Source organism: Kryptolebias marmoratus, linkage group LG5 (genome assembly GCF_001649575.2).
Source record: "Kryptolebias marmoratus isolate JLee-2015 linkage group LG5, ASM164957v2, whole genome shotgun sequence".
NCBI classification, from domain to species: domain Eukaryota; kingdom Metazoa; phylum Chordata; class Actinopteri; order Cyprinodontiformes; family Rivulidae; genus Kryptolebias; species Kryptolebias marmoratus.
Genome location: NC_051434.1, coordinates 11,448,971 through 11,470,452, shown reverse-complemented (window position 1 = coordinate 11,470,452; position 21,482 = coordinate 11,448,971). Strand labels below are relative to the sequence as shown.

The following is a 21,482-nucleotide window of genomic DNA, read 5'->3' as shown; positions in this document are numbered from 1 at the left end:
GGGACGAGTCGCGTTCGAGCAAACAGACTTTAATACGCGACATGTCTTCGCTGGAGGAAAGAGACGTGGGCGTTGCGGCTGCCCCTGGCTCCTCCTCGGCCGGCCTGGGGGTCGGGGCCGTGGGGGCAGCGGCGGAGGCTGCGGCCGGGGTCGCGGCCATGCAGGAGGAGGTCGGGCTGCGGCGAGGAGAGGGGCCCGAGGCTGACCCGGACGAGCCGCCCAAGAAGAGGGCGAAAATACCCGAGGGGGAGTCGGGGAAGCTGGAGGAGAGGCTGTACTCGGTGCTGTGCTGCACCGTGTGCCTAGACTTGCCAAAGGCGTCTGTGTACCAGGTAAAAGTGGTCAATCACAACCTGCCCCCCCTCCTCTTCCTCCTTATCACCATTAACTCCCAGTCAAACATCAGCTGAAACACTTTGTATAAACTCCTCATGTAGCCCCACACCACGAGGTCAACCTGTTGAACGTGTTGGCTCCAACAGCCTCCAGAAAGTGAGGCCATGATACACCTGGGCCAGGTGTGTCAGCTGTGGAGGCTCAAGTTAATAACACTGTAGTGTGAAATATCCTCAGCTTCACCCTGAATGGAACCACATCCTCCCCAGAAACCCCACATACAAGCTCCACCTGCATATAATTATTAATTTTACTCCTTTTTTAAGATCTCCTCAGTGACCTCAAACTGCTCTTCACAGCTGGCCGAGCTTGTTCAGTCTTTTTTTTTTTTTTAATTATAAACGTGCACAATTAATAAATGCAGAAAGTACCTTCGTAAAAATGTAGCTTTGCTTCTATATTTGTCTGCAAATTTACATTAAGGCCTCTACTGTTGTAGGAAACCCACGTTAATTCTATCACAATCCAAAATAAAGTGGATTTAGGTGCTTATATGTCTGATAATGCCATCTTTAAACACCATTTTGTGGTATGAATAGACCGATATACCCTTAAAATATTCCCTTTTTTTTTGTCCCTTTTTTTGTTTGCCCACTTATCAGCCTCAGTAATGTTGTTTCTCTTTTCCCTTGACTTGTCACTTTTATTTTATTTTTTTTGTGCCAGTGTACCAACGGACACCTGATGTGTGCCGGCTGTTTTATCCACCTCCTGGCTGATTCCCGACTTAAGGAAGAACAGGCCACGTGTCCCAACTGCAGGTAAAAACACAAAAAAAGAGCTCCAGAGCGAGACAGGAAGTCTTTAACGGATACTGGAGATCCTCCAAGTACGGTAGTGGGCGGGTTAGGACGAAAAGACCGCTGTCTGTATGTGATAAGTGATAATTGTTTTCCAGGTCTAAGTATGGAAAAAGGAAGCAAATTATGTAAAAACATTCCCAGACTCTGGTCCCTTTTTGCATTTCTTCACATGTAAGGCAAACGTAACGTATGATATAAAAAAAAACCTTACAAGTAATCTTTCAGTCGCGCCTTTCTATATTCTCACGTGTCTTTAAACGAAACATCGAACCCCAAACTGCTTCCACGTTGTGGTTGTTTAACTAGAGATTATCACCAGTAATTTACACATACGGCAACTATTCAGTCAGGAGGTTACCCAGCTCTAAAACGTATAAAACGTTTCCCGTTTTACTAAAAATGATAACGCAGTTTTACCAAATGATCATGACCGTATTTTGTACAGAGGAAGACCTTTTTACCCCGGTATCAAGACAGGTAGATCGTTTGCAGTAAATTAAATGTTTTAACGTCAAAGTCTTTAAAAGAATCAACAAAGAAATCTCAACATTAGAGTCTGGAAAAGTACGAAACTTTGAAATGGAAAATATATTAACCCTGAATAAAGCTGTAAGTTACTGCCGTATTTTTTGTTTAATATTTACATCTGGTTTTACAGAAGAAATCGTTTCTGTTTCTCCTGTTTTCTTTGTCTGGAGTTGTTGTTGTTTTGCGTAATAGCACATTACAAGTATTTCCCTCAAATTAGTAAGTACATATTTAATACTTACGAGTAGAAAATGATGTTAAATTTATTATGTTTTGGTGTAAAACAACAGCAAGGTGACTGAAAGTCACACATGGAGAAGGTTCATGATAATTAACGTAAACATAATCTTGACTTAAATGAGAACTGCGCTGCATCTCATCCCGTCTTTTAATTAAACATGGAGGTGTGAGTTCATAGTTTGGGCTTGTTTTGTTTTGCCCAAACCGATTGAACATATAATTCAAAAATATGCCAGAAAATACAAAATGAAACGTTAACGTTGGATGTTAACGGGATATTATGGAAAAAACGGTGACCAAAGAATGATTTTAAAAAGGAATAAAAACGTTTACTGAATGTTTTCTATCAGTCAGGTCAAAGTCTTGACTTTAAACAACAAATGAAATGAATAAATGACCAGGTATAAATGATAAATAACTGGGTAAAGGACACGATTGTAGTTGGGATAGACTGCAGAGCTAAGGAGACGAGTCGAAGCCAAGTTTGGGACCAAAATGAAGTTTTTGGGGCTTTTAGATGAAGATGAATTGATGATGATGATGAGGAGGAAGAGATGAGCAGTGGCTAAAAAAAAGGAGAAAAGTGTGTGTTCGTGGCATCCTCTGAGTTTGGAAGGTTTTAAAGTGCTCCTACGCAGCCTTCAGGTTGACTTCAGACTAAAGCAGGGAGCAGTTTGACAGCCTGCTGGCGTGTTGGGAAGACTCGAATATAAAAAAACCAAATTATTTTAGCCCAAAGCAGCTCACAGAAACATCACGCTCACCTCCGTGCAGCACAAAGCCTGTCTGCACAAGTTTTTTTTACTGCCAAAACAACTTCTTTCCAACAATTTATGTTTCTTTCTTTACTTAATCACTCCCGATCAACGTATCTTCCACCATATGTGTGCACTCTAGCAAAAATAACCTAATCGTTCATGTTTTGCTGCTTCAGTTTGCCCCGATCGGTGCAGATTTCTCTGTTTTCCTGCTGGGTGCTTCTTGTCCAGCGTTTGCAGACTCGTACATCACGTACCGCCCTCCCGTCCGACTATTAGGTGCACCACAGCACCGGCGTATGAATCATTGTTTTTTTTGTGTCCGCGTAGGTGTGAGATCAGCAAGAACCTGTGCTGCAGGAATCTCGCGGTGGAGAAGGCCGTCAGCGAGCTGCCGACAGAATGCACCTTCTGCCTAAAACAGTTCCCCCGCTCCAGCCTGGAGAGACACCAGAAGGAGGAGTGCCAAGACAGGTTTTATGTCCCACACCCACAGGAAACACAGCCTGGGTTTTGTTTTGTTTCTGTTTTTTTTTTTTGTTTTTTTTTTTTTGTTAAAGTGAGAAAACTCTCCCCAAACTTATCGTCGGGTCGTTTTTAGTCCCGAAGGCTGTTAAATCCAGGCTAAACGAGCTGTAAACCCACTGATATCTGCTGGTCGTGATCACGGTAACACGATCGCACGCAGCCGACGTGGAGAAGATTGAGGACAAACTGCTAACGTGGTTACAGACTGTGCGTTAGTCACAGGCGAGGCTGAAACCCTATGGGGTGGTTTCTATGGCAGCAGGTGACCCTGCCTTGTGCCTGTGTTAGTGTCGCTATGACAGCAGCCATGGCAGGTGGGATTTTAAATTTTTTTTTTATTTTTGTTGTTATTTCTTTGTTCGTTTTGGTCAGGTCAGACAAAACAAAGAAAAACAAAATTGGAGGCGGAGAAGTTGTTGTTCTCAAGGACGCAGTCATTCGGACTTAAACTCCCGTCGATTATTTCCGTAGGACAAAACTATTCAGTCAGACGCGTAAAGAGCGGCTTTAATTAGCTGTGCTTCACTGCAGAGGCTAAGTAGTACCTTTCATGCTATACACGTCTCCCTTTACTTTAATAAAATAACAAGTATTCTTTGAAAATCACCTCCATCCTCGATGTAAATTATATTAATCCGTGGCCTCTTTCATCCGAGGTCGGTATTCAGCGGGCATGAATTTGTTGCAGTTCACATCCTCGGCTAATTACTAATTACCTTCCAATCGCTGCAAGTGATCACATCTTCATCGCCGAGTGCCTCCGCGAAGGATGTAATTTGTACGAAGCGGCGTCTTTGCTCCCTCCGTCTCTAACGACGCCTTGCCGCTACGTTTCCAGGGTGACGCAGTGCAAGTACAAGAGGATCGGCTGCCCCTGGCAGGGGCCGTTCCACGAGCTGCCGGCGCACGAAGGCGAGTGCTCCCACCCAACCAAGACCGGCACGGAGCTGATGGGGATACTGGGTGAGATGGACCAGAACCACCGCAGAGACATGCAGCTCTACAACAGCATCTTCAGCCTGCTGTGCTACGAGAAAATTGGGTTTACAGGTAAAAAAAAAACAGAAACGACGAACTTCAGAGGAGACCGTCTCTGTGTGTCACGTTTTCTTATCGGCCTTCTCCGCCTCCAGAGGTGCAGTTCAGGCCGTACCGCACCGACGACTTCATCACCCGCCTGTACTACGAAACGCCGCGCTTCACGGTCCTCAACCAGACGTGGGTGCTGAAGGCCCGCGTCAACGACTCCGAGCGCAACCCCAATCTCTCCTGCAAGCGCACGCTCTCCTTCCAGCTCATCCTGAAGAGCAAGGTACGCCCGCCTCCCTCGCTCCAACGCGTCTATTTTTAAGCTCCCGCGTGCCTGCTGGGTTTCAGGGTTTCATCACTTTTCTGGAAGTCAGCCGAATCTGGAGCGGGGACGAAGTTTTAAAATGCTTTCAGAGGAACTTCGAACAAACCCCGTCAAAGAGCCTCACTGAGGATGACGATCATGTGAGAACAACTCGAATATGACACAAGGGTTTGCTGCGAATCAGTCTTTATCGAAGCTTGGCGTGCTCGCTTACAAAAATAAAAGCAAAAGACGGGAGAGGCGAGTCAGTTTACTTATCTAATTCAAGCAGGGGTGGACTCTCCCTGGGGACTGTACTCCGTTATTTCACACTCGTCGCCATGATGGCCACCTGAGACCCAACAGACAAGCAGCGGCTTGTACGCTTCTCTTTTTCTGCCCGGGCCCCCAGAGACAGAGAGGGACGAGTTACTTGGACCCGTTCGGTCTCTGCAGCTATGTTTCTTCTTCGTTAAACAAAAAAACAAACACACACGAGGCGCCCAGAAACGATTTAATGAGCCTGAAAATGACGGTTTCGCCTCCGTCTTTCCAGATTACTATTTATTTATTGTTTTTCACAGATTAAAAACGAAGGTGGACAGTAACATTCTCGCTTGTGTGTTTATTGGTTTACAGGGATAGCTAAATATCTCTTAAACCACTGAGCAATTTTAACGAAATTCTCTGAAAGTAACCATGAATAAACATCTACGACTAGTTCACTGTTGGAGTCGACCTGATTCAAGATGGCTGCCATCTTGTATAAAAAAAAAAAACACAATATTGTGTTAATCTCCCGTATCAAAACAAGCTGCTTGTACCTCAGTAATTAAGCAGTTTAATTGTGATTTAAAAAGCTTGAGTTGCCAACATTGTGGGTAAGAAGTCGTGTCTGCTCCCGTGTTTCTGCGCGCAGGTGAACTCCGCCCTGGAGTGCTCCTTCCTGTTGCTGAAGGGTCCGTACGACGACGTGCGGATCAAGCCCGTCATCTACCACCACTCCTTCAGCAACGACACCAACGAGACCGACTACGTCCCGCTGCCCATCTCCGACTCGGTGGAGTGCAACAAGCTGCTGGCCGCCAAGAACATCAACCTGCGCCTCTTCATCTTCCAAGTCCAAAAATGAAGGCCTCGTGACGAGGAGGAGGAGAGACGAAGAGGGCGAAGGGGAAGAAGTGTGGCGATTGAAGACGATGATTAAAGAGACTGAACCGTTGATACCTCTTAACACCTACACACACACACACACACCTAATTACACTTACCTCCTTTTACAAGATAGCGAGCATCCTCGCTCTGGAAAGCTGTGAGTTGCTATGGAGACAAGATGAAGCAGGACGACGGGGTGGGGTGAGACCCGTGGCAGTGTAGTTGTGGTTTGTGACTGACCTTTCGCCTCGGGACACTCGCAGCCAAGGTTGCGCGCACACACACACACACTGACCAAAGCAGGGTTTGCTGCGTGTGTTTGTTGCGTGTATTTCCTGTGTGTTTGAGAAACAGGAGTTGAAGCGACGACCCTCAGGGTGCGACTCGAGCTCTGCTTGCATGTTGAGCTGTCCCAAAGACACGAGACGGCGTGACAACGGCGACTGACTCGACTGAGCCGCTCTTTGGAGTCACGAGTGCCCCCGCTGTCCTCAACGCTGTCCTTCTGTTTCGACAAAAAAAAAAAAAAAAGCCCATTTTACGTCAGACTTTGCCAGAAGTTAAAAAGCAGCACCTCACCTTATCCCCTCACCCCTCCTGCACACTTCTTTCTTTCTTTCTTTCTTTCTTTCAAGAGGAGAGACGACTTGGCTGCATGCATATTTTAGTTCTTTGACATTTTTCCTCCAGCTGTGGTTATATTTAACCTTCAACCCTAACAGCGTTTTTTTTTTCTCTCTCTCTTAACCCCAAATATTTAAGTACCTGTGCACATTTTATTTTTCTTTTTAAGTTGAGTTTTAGCATGGGAGTGGATGCCTGTGTGTGTGAATGTGTGTTAACAGATCGTACAGGTGAAACCAGATGTTTCTGTACACAAAAGGATCATTTTTCTCTCACAGTCTGACGTTTAATCAGCCTAAACCGTCCCTGCTTTAGGTCAGTCAGGATGTCCAGTTTTATACCTACTTGTTTTACTTTCTTCCAAGCCCATCTAAACTGTATAAATCGGGTCAAACATTTTGGGTTTCCTTCCTTGAACGTTTCACGGTAGTTTGTTGGGATTTTGTCCCGTTCCTCCTGATAGACCTGGTGGAGCGAAGTCAGCTTTGTGGGATGCCTTTTAGGCTCCGCCCACAGATTTTCTGTGGGATTAAGATCAAGGCTCCTAAACACTGGCTTTGTTGCCTTGAAGTCACTTTGTGTCCGACCCGGCAGAATGCTGCCGCCTTTGTCCATTTGAAGACCCATTTGTGTCCAAAACTTGAGCTGCTGCGTCAGTATTTCCACATAAAGTTCTTTTGAAGCACACCAGTCCCTCCTGAAGCAAAACGCCCCCACACCATGATGCTGCCACCCCCGTACTTCACAGTTGGGACGGTGTTTTAGTAACTCTAAAAGTTGAAGTCTTTGTCTCTGTGTGTATTTACAAACCGTAATCTGATCCGTTCGTGTTGCGTTCAGGGAGACGGCCTCTCAGCCCATGTTGCTTCACGACTCGTTTCTCTGTGGATAGCGACTCTCCCACCAGCTTCGGCAGCGTCTTCTCAACATCTTCAGCTTTTGTTTGGCGGTCGAGTCGCGCGTTTCGCACCCAGAACCCGTCTTCTTCCTGAGCGGTGTGACGGCAGGACGTTCTCGTGGCGGTTGTCGTCGAACAGATGGACCTTCAGACTTCTGGAAGCTGAACCGGAGTTGTGGAGATCGACAGTTCCCTTCCCGATGCCATGAAATCCTCATCAGGGCTTCAATAGGCTGTTCAAAGGCATCTTAATCTCAGTGTCTTTCTTCTTAACTTTGAAGGAAGTGATGAACCATCCTGCCTCTCTCTCTCATGATTCGAGCAAAAAGAATTAATGTTGTGACTCCTGACTGACCTAAAACAGGACGGATTTAGTCGTTTTAGACCGTGTATGTAAACGTCTGGTTTCCGCAGTAGCTGTAACGTCCTCGATGACATCATTATTATTATTATTATTGAGCCTGGACCGCCACCAGACCCGTGTGGTTCATCATGTCGGCCGCTTCCAGGTCATTTTGCCAACTTTGACATTTATTGACACTTTGAATCACTAAAGTAATATTAACAACATTTAAAAAAAGAAAAAAAAAAAGTTTGCGTGCTAAATTTATAGCTCTAACCTGATAATGAAACTATTTTAGCTTTCTTCTTATTTTTGTTTTGTTTTAATCTTCGCCTAACGTTTGTTTCTCTAAAAGTGATTTTTGATTTTTTTCTTTTTTGGTTCCAGCAGCTTTGAGGAGAATCAGACCGGAGTTTAAAAACTAAAGAAGCTGCTGTGATTACCACCAACCATCTGCTTTCTCGGTGCATATTTAAAAAAAAAAAAGAAAAGAAATAAATCTAAGCAGGTTTTATTGGATTACCACCTCCAGAAGAAAGCTCGGTTTAACACGGTGGGTGGATGTCCTGTTATCACCAACAGATACCCAAACCGAGCCTCAGGGTGATCTGGACTTTTATTTTTTTGGATGATTTAGTGTGTGTGTGTGAGAGGAGATGGCTTGTCGTGTTAGACTTGAATGCAGACGAGCTGATGTTACTGAAGTAGACTCTACTGTAAAGGCAGATGGATCTCTCTCCTCCTGACCTCCTACTTTTCCTGTATTTTCGTGTTTTACTGCTTCGACTTTATGCCAGTGGACTCACTCATCTCACTATGGCTGTACATGTGCCTTTTATTAAAGATCATGGAACCTGCAGCGCCGCTTCTGCACACTCGTGGGCGTGTGTGAGTGTGTGTTTGTGTGTGTGAGAGAGCGAAACGTTCGACAAAAATAGGCCTGGCTCCGTGAACCCGTCGGCCTTTATAAATTATGTATTCTGTGCCGCAGTTATGAAATCTAAATTTAATTTGAGGGGGCTTGTGTGGGTGATAAATATGTTTCATTGAATTTGATGGGAGAGAATATGAATCACTCGGAGCGCAAAATGAATTACGCAGCTTTTGAAACAACTCCTCATTGGCAGTTTATTGCCTGCGCGACAGTCGGAGCGGGCGATGGCCCGAAGACTTAAAAGCGTGCGTTTATTTTATTTTATTTATTTTTTTGGCGTAACGATACGGCCCCATGCGTCTGCAGGAGCTAATTGAATTGTGGCAGCCGGATTCTGATCTTTCTGAGCGGATGTTCAGCAGAAGCGGCGCCGGGTGTAAATAAAATTAGCCGCCCGCCGAACTTCATTTTGGCGTCTTCGGTTTTCAGGAGCCGTTCATTGTGACACATGAAGGAGGAGGGAAAAAACAAGCCTTTCCAAACCAAGATCATTTGAGTTAAGACAATTGGTGAGGAAGATTGTCTCCTTTTGACTAAGAAATGAGGATTTAGGAGATTTTATAGCTTTTTTATGATGTCAAGCTAAAAATATAAGGTCAGTTCTTCAAATTAGGAAAATTAAGGACAGGAAATGGAAACTACTAATCATTAATTAGTAAAAATACAGCAGCAGCAGCAGAAAAATGGACTGTAATGGACACTGCTGAACACCGGGTGGCGCTGATGCTCCACGCCTGGAAATCTTTGCCCATTTGAGCTCAAAAGTTACGCGTGACTCATTTCTTTCTCAACTTTAAAAGCGTCATTAGTTTCTCCTCCAATCAATTAAAGGAAAGATCCCTCTGAGCTTCCTATTCTCCTCAGCAGAACACTCTGCACTTAAAAGAAACAACACAACGCCAGCCGTCACGCGTTTCTCGTGCTTCCTGACGTGGAGTTCAGAGGAAGGATGATGCAGACAACGTGACCTCTTCAGTCAAGCCAGGGCACTTTATTCTCTTCACACAGTGCATTTCCTTAAAACACAATATATAATTTAATAACAATATAAAACTCCATTTGTGTATATAAATTATGCATTCAGTACAGCAGGTCTGATATATTTTCTACTAAAGCTTTGGTACAGTGGAACATTTATCTCTGTGAGCGAGGATAAGTGTCTTCTGCGTGAATGGCATACCCGCATCGTCAGGACTGCGGAACGATGTGTTTGCGTTTAAAAACGTGTGCAAAAGCATGTGGCTTCAAGCGGGAGCCGAGGCGCCGTCGCTCCGTCAGTACTGCGCGCTCCACGGCGGCGCGCTGAGGCCGGCGCAGCTGGGAGGGTGGCAGCTACTGTGGTGGGAGGGTGGGGGGGCCACGCAGCAGTAGCCCGCATCCCCGGCTCCCCCGCTTACGGCTTTACTTTGGGGAAAGGGCACTGAAATGCCCCCCTGGAGGCAGACAAAAGAAGAAGAAAATAAATAAAAAATGCGGGAGGATTTTGCCACCACAAGCACTTTCTCGGCTCCTAAACGCTTCCCCCCGGGAGACGAGCTGCTGGAGTCTGAGACACAATGAGGCGTTTGAGTGCCTTACCTGAACCATGCTACACTGGAGGGGGGCGACTGGTGTGTAGGACCCCAGCACGGGCAGGGGCTGGGTGTGGGAGGACGGCTGCACCCTCACAGCAGGACTGTAACCTCCTGCACACACACACACACACACACACACACACACAGGAGGTTATCAACACTTTCATCACTGCAGCTTTTAAACCAAAGTGACTCAACTTCAGTAACTTTAGCGGAGCTCAGAGGTCAGACTCTGCGGGGTTCATGTAGAAAATAATTATTAATAATAATATTAATGACATTTTCTCAGCCTCACATCTGTCGAGTCTGATGGTGGGAGGTTAGTGTTGGAGGGAAAATGTAATTTCTCGTATTAAACAAGTATTTGAGCTTTAGGGTTTGTACACGTTTGTTGTTAATCAGTGCAGATGCTGAGCCGTTGAGTTCTAACGAGGTTCTGCATCAGATACCGTTAACCAGAACAATGCCCTCAGACTGATAAAAGGCTGTTTAAGTTGCACATAAATCGGTAAAGAAAATATTAAAAAACGGAGTAAATTGGCATGTTTCTATCGGTTCTGATGCTTCTGCATCATCTCCCCTCCCCTGCAGGCCGGATCCAGACCATTTGCTGTTTTAGAGCATATTCAGTTTGATGATCTTTAGGAGCCGTAGATTATTTATAAAATGATCAAAACATAAATGTCCCCCGACGGGGCACTCTCCCAGACGCTGAGTGACGATCAGGAGCGGCGGGAAAAGAGACCGGTTCACTGTGAGACCCTCAGACTACATCTCTGACAGTGTAACGGCCCCCTCCCCTGCTGCTGCCGCCTCGCCTCCTTTCCTTCTCGGCTCGTCCTCGCACCGTCCGGTGGGGGGAGGAGGGATGGTACCTGTGGGTTGTGCTGCTTGGCTGTAGATGTGCTGGGTGGGCGAGACGGGCCTGCATCCATGCGGAGCTGAGGTAGGGTACTGGCCGACGCAATACACAGGCACCTGTCGGATGACAAGCGTCAGCACTCATTCCAGCTTAAGTGGCGACGTGAAAACGGCGTGACGGGAGCGTCTTTACCTGAGGTGAGGGCTGGCAGTAGCTGGAGGGGTTGAACGGCGCGGGGGCTGCTGCATAGATGTAGCTGGGAGGGCAGAGGGCCGGGCCGTCTCCTCCTACCGCCTGGCAGCTCACCGCCACGTGAGTGAACTGCGAGGAGAGCTCTTCGACCTGACCGCATCGGGAAGGAAGGAGGAGGTCAGGCTTCTCGCACTCAATGTGGAAGCAGACATTTGACCCGTGAGCGTTACGTACTGTCGAGTATGGCTGCGAGGGAGAGACGGGTAACATCTGTGGAGCCGTGTAAGAGACAGGCATGTACTGGACCCCCTGAGAGAGACACGGAGACAGAGACAGAGTGAGAGTGTGTGTCAGTGTGAACACATCAGGCATGTGTGTGTTACCTGCTGCTGAGTGTGGCTCCTGATTGGCTGCTGATTGTCCGGAGGGTTATACACAGCAGGCGTCCCATCGGGGTTGAGGAAAGGCTGCCCTGAGAGGTCAGAGGTTGAGACTGATAAATTTTCTCACTCCTTTTTATTTATTTATTTTTTTCTCGACATACAGGTGCACGTGTGTGTGTGTGTGTGTGTGTGGCGTACAGGTAGCGGGGTTCACTAATATGCTCCCCGGTGTGATGCTGTTCTCCGCGATGAAGGCAGAGCTGGGAGGCGGCTCCTCGATGATGGGAGGAGGAGAGGAGTGAGGACAGGCGGGCGACAGTCTGTAGAGAGAGATGGAGCCTGAGGGAGACGGAGCAAGAATAGAAAATTACATTCAGAAGCTTAATCTGAAAAATAGAAGGGAAAACATCAACAAAATGGTGCTAAAAACAAACTGTACGCCACCCCTCAGCATTAATGACTTCTCTTTTTTTTTTGAACATGTGAAGAAGACTGGAGGTGTTGTGTGAAAATTTACAGCTCTCGTGTGAAGATTTGTGGATTGAGCTCCGTTTTCACACCAGAACTTCCACTGCTTTTTGTTAATTAGACGCCGCTGAATAAAAAGCTGATAATTTATAAACAGTGATTTATCTTTTTTTTTTTTTTCAAAGTGTGGCGCAGCGACGAAGCCTAAGTGTGCAGAAACGCAGGTGTCGAGGAGTGAAAGTGTCCCACCTTTGGTGACTGAGTTTACACCTTGATGACGTGACGTAAGGAGTGTTAAAAAGTTTTAATTTTTTTTTTTTTTGTTATCAAGTTCAGAGAGACGCACCTGAACCTCGTGCGTCCCAGTTGTGACTGGCAGGTTGGCGGGGGTTGGAGGCGGGGCTTGTCCACTGATAGGAGGAATCTGAGTCGGTGCTGCTCCAAGGTCGGGGGTCGTTGCCATAGCGACAGTCTGTCTCAGTGCTGCTCTGCCCGCTGCTGCCTGTCCAGCTGGAGCCCGAGCTGTCACGGCTCCCCCTGTGAGGCACATCCACAGTCATCCTGCGGCCTTATTACTGCACGAGGGAAAAATGGCTCCCAGACCTGCTTGTATGCAGCCCGTAATGAGGGGCTGAGGATTCTACGCCACATTAATTCACCAAAATTATCTTTAAAGACTTTCTTTTGCTGCCAGGAAGCCCGCACCCCGGTGCACACAGAGGGCTAAAATAAGATCTCGGCCCTCTTTCTGTTTCTGCAGCAGACTGTGAGAAGCTCTGCGCCTGCCAGGCTGACCAGATTAAGATGATAAATGACTGCGTGTGTGCGCACCTGAAGAGCTGTCTTTTCCTCTGGGTCTCAGCATATGGATTGTTCTCCTCCACATCCCTGCACACACACACACACACACACACAGACGGATATTAATGTTCTCATTTAAATATAAAAAGCTGAAAGTTACATGGAGAAAATACTCTTCGGGCAAGGTTACCTGGTTTCCGCTCGGGTGCTCTCCTGAGTGCAGGGTGGCTGGAAAAGAACGGAGGAGAAATTAGACGGATTCTTTTTTTATTCTGTCTGTCTGTCTGTCCGTTTCGTCCGTCTCGCTCCCTTTCCTCTCACCTCTTTGTTGAAAATTCGTTCGCGCGCCCTTTGGTACTCCTCCTCCCGCTCCTCCATCGACTTGCTCTGCTTCTCGCGGAGAAGGTGACGACGACACTGTTCGGGAGAGGCAAAAGAGGACTGCTCGAGTCAGGGACGGGACTGCGACTAATGTCGATTATGAAGATTAATCGCCGGGTGGGGGTGGTGGGAGGTGGGGGGACGCACACAGACCTGCTCGTCCGAACTCTTGTCCCTCTTCAAAATTCGTTTCCACTGGTGGATCTCGTCGGTCTTCTCTTTGGGCACCTCATGCAGAAATCGCCGCTCCGGGCTTTACGCAGACAAGCACAGCCGTCAGTAACTAAAGGAACTACTCGAAACCGCCTGCGCTCAGATGGATCACTGAAGCTTACATGCGCGTGCTGCTGGTCCTGTTGATGATGACAGATTTCCCTGTCTGATCTACATTGTGCTCCATGCCGAAGTAGGCTGCCACCCGATGGACCAGCATGCGGTGATAGGACGACATGTGTCGGAACTTTTTAAAGGGGCTGAGAGACAGAACCAGGAAGGGAACTATGAAAACGCCAGAGTTATATTCCATAAAACAAACACTTCCCTCTTTAATCTTTCATAAGGTTTCATTTTCTGCTTGTATATTAAAAAAGGCGACTACAGGGGAACACACACACACACACACACTCACACACACACCTACTGCTGTTGATGAAGTCAATCATGTCCTGCTCCAGTTCCAACAGCATGTGACGGTCTCGGGGGTTGCTGTTCAGGGTGCTGACAATAAACTCGTGGAGATCGATGCCGGTGGAGTCCGTGTACTCCACGCTGGACTCTGGGGAGAAGAAGCGAGCAGGAAAGATGTGTCGCCAAAGTAAAAACACAAAAAAATAAAAATAAAAGACTGCGTCGCAATATTAAACGCCCCAGGAAAGCTGCGTCTAAACAGGAGCAGGGAATCACGTTTTATTACACTTTATTTGCTGTGACTGTCCTCTCTTTTATGAAACATCCACCTCCCGCAGACACACACACACACACACCTTTGGACAGTGAAGGCTTCTTTGGATCTGAGCTCTGCCGCTCTTCCTCTTTACAGGAAGTTCTCTCGTTGTCATGGCAGCCTGACGAGATGTTTGCGTCTGGAAAGGGCTGGAACGGAGGAGAATGAAGAGCGATTTGAGCGTGCTGACGGGGGGTACGGGGGCGGAAGAAAGACGACGGCATGAGCGCGTGAGCACATCTTACGTTGGTTTCTTCAGGCGGGAAGGAAACCTCGCTGACGGCCATGCTGCGCACCAACTTTCCTCTGACCTGAAGCACACGCACAAGCAATATTACGGATTCACAGGGCCTGGTGCAATCAATATCTCAGTAAGAATGAATAATGCGAGGCAGCGCCACTTTAGCTTACCTTGGGTTTTTTCTTTGGTTGCACCTGGTTGCAGTGTTCCTGCGGAGCGGGGCCACAATTTATTATCAGAAAGTAAAATATGAGTTGAGTCAGTGAGGGAGACGCGTCGTTTTTTAACCGCCCGGCTTTTAGCCGTTCCTGTAACGTCACCTACCTGCTGCTCGAGCTTTTTAACGTCAGTCTGACAGCCCTCGCCCCCCTCCTGGTTGCAGTGGGCGGGGAGGCACGGCGGTGGCGGCTGTGGGGAGGGGCAGCTCTTGCATGACGTCACGTCGCGGGGTTTAACGAACACCTCTACAGCTGCTTCCGTCATCCTTCCGCGGAGCGCACACCTCTCAGATGCGACCCGGGGGGTTCGGACAAAGCTTTGCCTTGATTCGCGTGAACCCACGCACGTACCTGTGTGCAATAGTTCACTGGGGAGCCTCACGGGTGAACGGTGGGCTCATACATCCCATTTTCCCACAGGCCGAACGAAAATGCAATTACTGTGCTCCCTCCCTCCGCTGTCCTCCTCTCTGCGGGCTCCTCACTGGTCAACAGAAAACAGCCTGAAGAGATTAAAAAATAAAACCGTGTTAGCAGTTGTTGTATGACAGCTCATGTTTCACACACACAGTTGCCACAGCATAAATGCATCCAGACATGACAGCTGATCTTGCGTTCATCTGTGCGTGGACCTCTGTCGGCGCGTCCCGTGTGCTCGCCCGGTGTGACAGATAATTGCTGCCTCCCAGTAGTCAGCGTTATTACTGTAAGAGCGTCTCCGGGGCTTCGTGGCCTCAGCGCAGAAGCCCGCGGCTGCGTATTTCACGCGCGCACAGAGGCCGTCTGGTATGAGCGCGCGTCCTCGAGCTTTTCTTAGAAACAGCAGCTGTGGAGGAGAGCATCATTTGATCTGGCACCAACCATGCTCCCAGAATGCCAAGCTGAGGCTCTGATCCCCGCGGTGAGCGTTATCGCCGAGGAGGCAGACGCAAACACACACGCGCGCGCACACACACACTCGAGAGGAAGTGGCATTCCACCGTCTTTTCCAAAACAGCCAAAAACCGCTCAGCGGGGTGCACGTTCCGCTGCAACGCGCCGCTCGAGGGGACGCTTAATCCTGCAACACCTGGGACTGAATGACGAGCTCAGAGGATGCTGAGTCCCATAACATGGTTATTTAACACCCAACGGGAAACAACAGCAGTGTCTCTGGATGGAGGGGGGGACTTCTGTCAATCCGAGCGAAACCAAAGTGGTGTTTACTTCCCACAGACGCCCTAATAAAACCATAAAAATATTACAAACTATTTACAGCTGGAAAATCCTCGGCAGAGTGAAGAAATGTCTCCTGTAAAAAGAAAATAAATCCCTCCGTACTTCAGATAATTATGGTCGGCAGTTAGGGTGCTAATCGGGTAATTAGAAAAATGTTTCACTGATAAGCAGATAGCTGTATTGATTAGGGTTTTTTTTTTGTTTTTTTTACAGTTTCACTGAAATTAGTCCTGTTATGAAACAAACCTTCAGAGGTTTGTGTGTGTGTGAGTGTGTGTGTGTGTGTGTGTGTGTGTGGGGGGGTATCTTTTCTTTAGAGATGTAATACGCATCAAAAAGACACGAGCATAATGAATTATTTTGCACATTTTTCCACCACTTCTGATGTTTTGCAGACAAGAGGATGCACGAATAAATAAATAAATAATTTAATTAATAAATGGGAGGATTAATCCTTAATGAAAACCATAACCACTTACTGCCCTGCTGCCTCATGCAGCTGAGGGTTTACGGTTACCAGGATGCTAATAAAGATCTGGATCTGTGCGGTGGTTTGTCTGCCGCAGCCTGAGTAAAAAACACAAAACGGTTTTGAGACTCAGACGCTCAGAAGGATGTTAAGAACTCGGCAGGCTGCCTCGTGACCTCTTACCTTCACCGAGGGGGAGGTCGGGGGACAAATCGACATGTCCGTGTTCTTTTTTTAGGCTCAGAGAGGAGGACATAAAGCAGGAGACGGAGATGAATTCTCTCCGAGGGAAGCAAGATGAATCCGAGGGGAGGGAAGGCGAAGATGGCGAGAGATGAGGAGACGCTCTGTGGGGGCTTGAAAGGTGAATGGGGATGAGGAGAGACGGCGGTGGCGGTGTGGGGGGGGAGTGAGAATTGGTGATGGAGAGCCCGTTTGCAGGTTTCACAGCCGACGGCGGTGGAAGGGAGAGAGGAGGAGGAGGAGGTGGTGTGCGTGGAGTGGGATTTAAGCGCAGCCACCAGGTTTTTTTTTTAGCTGAGCGCTGCAGAAGTGGCCGGCCGCCCGGGGAGAAGGTGTGACACGATCATTAGCGTGTGACGGATGGCGGCGGGAGGAAGGGAGCACCAGCACCCCTGCTACATCGCCCTCCATCTGCTGCGCTCTCCGAATCCTCCAGCCTCGGAGCTGCCTGCTCTCCTCCACCCAGAAGCTGCCTGGCTCATTGACAGGCCGGCCGGTGGGCCCCTTCGTCTGGCCCCCTGTCAGCCAAACCCAGGATTAAGTCTGCGATCCTCATAATTAAAGCCCATGAAAAAAAAGAAGAAGCCGTCTTTCGATAGCAGGGCTGTAATTATCAGTGAATCTCACCACAAGGTCAAGACCCTCTGAGAAATATTGGTTTTGTTCCACCACAAGAACAAAAACAACAAATAAAACCAGGAAATGGTCCCTGCCTCTGGTGACAAAAAAAGCTGCTGTTTGTGTTTACTCTCCGAGGGTGATCAAACAGGATTTCATGTATCCATATATCCTCCCCGCGCCCGGTCGAGCAGCTTGTTAGGAAACGCATCGGCAGGAGATGATTTGGGATAAAAATTGAGGGTTTTGAGGCGAGCGCGGACCATTAGGAGCTTCGTTTATCCATAATGTGTATAGGATTTGCCCCAGAGCATCTAATTGGGGGCGCTTTTGGTCTCCCTCCAACAAAACCCAGGGTACTTTATTCTTTATCTCTGCAATTATTGCTTTACTGTAAATATTTTATTTCCTGCTGTGGCTGCTCTCTCTATCTCTCTTTTTTTTGTTGCAAATTTAGGTGAACCCCCACAGGGTGTTCTTCATCTCAGCCGCGATAACGCAGAAAGGAGGCTGTGCACATGTGGAGCGTATGTGACGCCGGGCAACACCTGGGCGGCCGCAGGAGTCTTATCGAGAAGGTGACTTGTGGTTTTGTCACAGCTGCGCTGTTCTGCAGCTGAACTCAAAGCCACAGACAGGGGAAACACACACACAGAGCGCAGCAGAGCCTGACGAGAGAAAACAAAAAAGGTTTGCAACTTCACTTCAATAGTTGGGGCATCTTGAATGTGTCACATGCATATTGTGATTAAGCACATATAGATGTAAAAAAAAAGCAATCAGAAAAAACTTAAATATCAATCTGAGGTCATCAGCTGTGCATCTTGTTGATGGTTTCTATCATTTTGCATCTTTTATTCGCATTTCTGTGCAATTCTGGCAACATTTCTGCACATTTCTGTGCTGTTTTCCTCATTTTAACATTTTTGTTGCCTCCCTGTTTGCAGCCCTTGCTCTTTCTAGGATCCCACTGTTTCCACTGGGCCCCTGAGTCAGGTTCGGTTCGGTTCGGCTCGGCTCGGTTCGCCCCAACACAAACAAACAGGTGTCCCTGCTGACCCGGGCATGCGGTTCGTCTGCTGCCGGGAAGCGCGGGGCTGTGTTTGTGTGTTTGTGTGTGTGTGTGTGTGTGTGTGTGTGTCGCATGACGCCGAGCCGAGCCGAGCTGAACACACCGGGCTATTTTTACACCGAACCGGGCAGGAGAAGGGAGGAGAAGGGAGGAGAGGGGAGAGGAGGGGAGGGTAGAGCGGACCTCCTGCTCCCGGACTTCACCGCGCTGTCAGCGGCGTGCGGAGCTCGGAGGACGGCGGGGGAAGGAGAGGAGGAGGAGGAGGAGGAGGAGGAGGAGGAGGAGGAGGGTGGGGAGCCGGAGGACCGACACGAACCCATCAACCGAGAGGGACCGCGGGGCAAATATTCCGGGTTAAACAACATCCAGGGTCACATTTTACTCCTCCATTGTGACGAACACTCGGATAAAAGCAGCTGCGTTAAAAAAACCACCGAGTATGGCAAGCCGCGTTGTTATATAATAAACGGACGCATATATCCATCATTAAAGCTGTCCTCATAGACAAAAATGGACATTTTAATTATACAGATACCCGTTCGTTTTATAGCTATCAGGAGAAACGACACCGATTTCCACATTCACGATTATTCTGCTTCCAACTATTCTTCCCATCCTATATTAACTCGATCAGAAATGGGAGAAACTCGCATATTTGAGCTATCTGACATGTTGTTTGTGGTCAGAACAACAGGCATCATGGTTGGCTGAATTGCTTTATTTTTATAACTAGGAATGAACGAGTTATGAATATTGGCTGCACCAAATAAATGTCAGAATGGCCACTTAAACTTTACAGGACATTCTGGGCATCTGGACGGCTAATTTGCCAAATATAATTACATTTGTAGAAACATTTAAATTATTATTTTTTTTATCTGAGCATTGCTTTAAACGTGAAGTCTGATTGGTGAGAATATAATAAACGTGTTTAATGATTAGATGTTACAACGACCTGCCATACCGGGAGGTTAAAACATTCAGCCGTTTGTCGCTTCTCGCTCGCGCTACGGACGGACTGCGGCTGATGGCTGCGCCGCTAGCTACTTCCACACCGGCTAAAACGTCACCGTCACACGCTACAAACACCCCCGAACGAGTTAACGCCGCAAAACACAACAGCCTCGGCGTTAAATATATCGAAAATTAATGATTTCAAATAAAATAAAATTTTAAAAAGAAAGCAGTTTAGCGTCGATGTCAGCCGGCGGAGTGGCCGTTGGTCGGGCGCGCTCGCGGCGGAGGACGACCGTTAGCTTACCTGCTGCGGTGCTCCCTCCACGGGCTCGTGCCGCTGCCGTACACCCCGAGCCTGCCGACTGAACGCTCCGTTGCTCCTCCTCCGCCTTTAGCTCGTCTCTGTCGAGGCAGGAGGAGCAGGTGGGGGGAGCTGAAGGGGAAGGGAAGGGAGGGAGGAGAAGGAGGAGGCAGGCCGAACGAACGCTCCGAACCCAGAGCCGCGCGCCCACACACACGAGAGCCCCTCCACCACCAGCACCACCATCATCATCATCATCATCATCATCATCATCATCATCTCTGTCGCTGCTGCTGCTTTCTCTGCATAATTTCAGCCGCTTTAAATATAAGATATCGCCTTAAAAACCACCTCACCACCTAAAACAGCCCTCGGTGCAGAGTCAGGCCTGTAACTGTTCGCCCCGCAGGTGAACATGTGGGAAGATGGGAGCAGATGCTGAAGGATTCCTCGGTGAAATGCAGTCATTCCAACGTAAAAATGAAAATTCCCATTTTAAGGAGAACACATTCCTGAAAAGGACACACAGTGCTGTTGGGAAAGTCTGCAGTCGTCTCTGTTTCGCTCTGCTTCCAGGCAGCCAGACTTTCTTTTATTAATCTTTTAAAGTGGTCATGATTGGTGTCTTTTTAGATGAACTTTTTAGCTTATTTTCAGACTAAAACCTGACAATTTTTAAGAAAAAAATGTTGCTTATTTGCTAACCTTGACCTGGGATTCATTCAGAAAATAAAGGCTAGAGTGTAGAGCAGTGATATATTCATCTAAGCCTACATTCTGTTGGATGAAGTGTAAAAAGACCAAATAAAGCGGCACATTGGGGTCACCATGGTAACCACAGGTCTGTGTCTGTCGCTCCCTGACAGCAGCCGTAAGAAAGGCAGACAGAAAGTAAGCCTCAAGCAACTGAGGAAAAACTGCAAGTAAACTTAAAAGTAAAACACGTCTCCAGCGTTGTATGTAGGAGATGTGAAAAGTTTAAAAAAAGCTAAAATATAACTATGGACGCGTGGGGGCGCGGCCCGTAAGGTCGCGTGGCTGCGAGAGACACGCCGGGCGAAAGATAGCAAACAGACCTACGTTTTGATGTGTAATTTGCATGTTTTTGTTTCAAAGCTGCAGGACAAGATCCAGGATAAAAGTAATCAGCGCGCTTCAATGCTTTCGCATTAGCACCTTTAATAAAGGGTTACCGGCAGCCTGTCACAAAAAAACATCATTTGCACCCGTTTCATCAGTCGAATCCATTAAAAAATATCACATTTAACACAGTTTGACACATAAAACTGTACCACTGCAACAACAAGGTGATTCACAAAGAGCCTTTAGCTGAAAACAGGACATTTAGCTGACGATCAGCTGAAGGAGGATTGGTCTCTCAGTTCCTGTTTCAGGTCTCTGATGACTTTTTTTTACCCTTTTTCTTAAAGTCATAAAGTTCAGATATTGCTCATTTGCTTTTTTTAGAGCCTGACACTTTTTATTTTGCACTGCATTTGTTGTTTTCCTCATTGCAGGAAAAGCAGCTAAAGACCTTCAGAAAACCAAAAGAACAACTGATCAAGTCCACCTTAAAAGAGTACTAAAACGCCTGGCTGCTTGGAAGCAAAACATAATGAAATTTGGGATGGTTTTAAACAAATTGTATAACTTTTAGCTCAAGAAGTAGCTTGCTTTTTTTGTTTTGTTAGATACTCCATCACAATCTGAAGACATTAAACTTTCAGATCTACTACTTTTGTAGCTAATAGCACACTTACAGGGCCCATCACTGCTATACTTGCTTAAAGAAAGTCTGTTAAATATACATAAATACATATTTTACCGAAGTGAGCTGTAGGATATGTCTAAACCCTGACAACATGTCATCGGCTGCAACGTTATTTCAAAGGATGGAGCTTCTTCTTTTATGGACGTAGACCCCCCCCCCCCATTCCCTCCCCACAAATGTCACTTTCAATTCAGCGTTTTTGTAGTCCACTTTGATTTTTCAGTAAAGTC

General features: G+C 47.3%; 2 protein-coding genes across 2 annotated transcripts; one reads left to right on the top strand and one right to left on the bottom strand.

The window, feature by feature from the left end:
• Positions 1–6: 6 nt before the first annotated feature.
• cyhr1 (cysteine/histidine-rich 1) lies at positions 7–8,465 on the top strand. The gene is made up of 6 exons (XM_017424371.3): positions 7–332; positions 1,063–1,157; positions 3,056–3,199; positions 4,092–4,303; positions 4,387–4,565; positions 5,506–8,465. The coding sequence occupies exons 1-6, from the start codon at positions 42–44 to the stop codon at positions 5,716–5,718; spliced, it is 1,134 nt and encodes a 377-aa protein (XP_017279860.1). The 5' UTR covers positions 7–41; the 3' UTR covers positions 5,719–8,465.
• A 1,044-nt stretch (positions 8,466–9,509) lies between these two features.
• arpp21 (cAMP-regulated phosphoprotein, 21) lies at positions 9,510–19,685 on the bottom strand. The gene is made up of 19 exons (XM_017424359.3): positions 19,485–19,685; positions 14,710–15,106; positions 14,556–14,594; positions 14,390–14,455; positions 14,185–14,293; positions 13,838–13,976; positions 13,537–13,674; positions 13,355–13,454; positions 13,142–13,237; positions 13,011–13,048; positions 12,851–12,907; positions 12,366–12,556; positions 11,750–11,890; positions 11,552–11,640; positions 11,403–11,477; positions 11,169–11,318; positions 10,990–11,092; positions 10,119–10,225; positions 9,510–9,973 (listed from the first exon to the last, which is right to left on the bottom strand). Exons 2-19 carry the CDS (start codon positions 14,866–14,868, stop codon positions 9,815–9,817), a joined length of 1,956 nt encoding a protein of 651 aa, XP_017279848.1. The 5' UTR covers positions 14,869–15,106; positions 19,485–19,685; the 3' UTR covers positions 9,510–9,814.
• Positions 19,686–21,482: the final 1,797 nt, after the last annotated feature.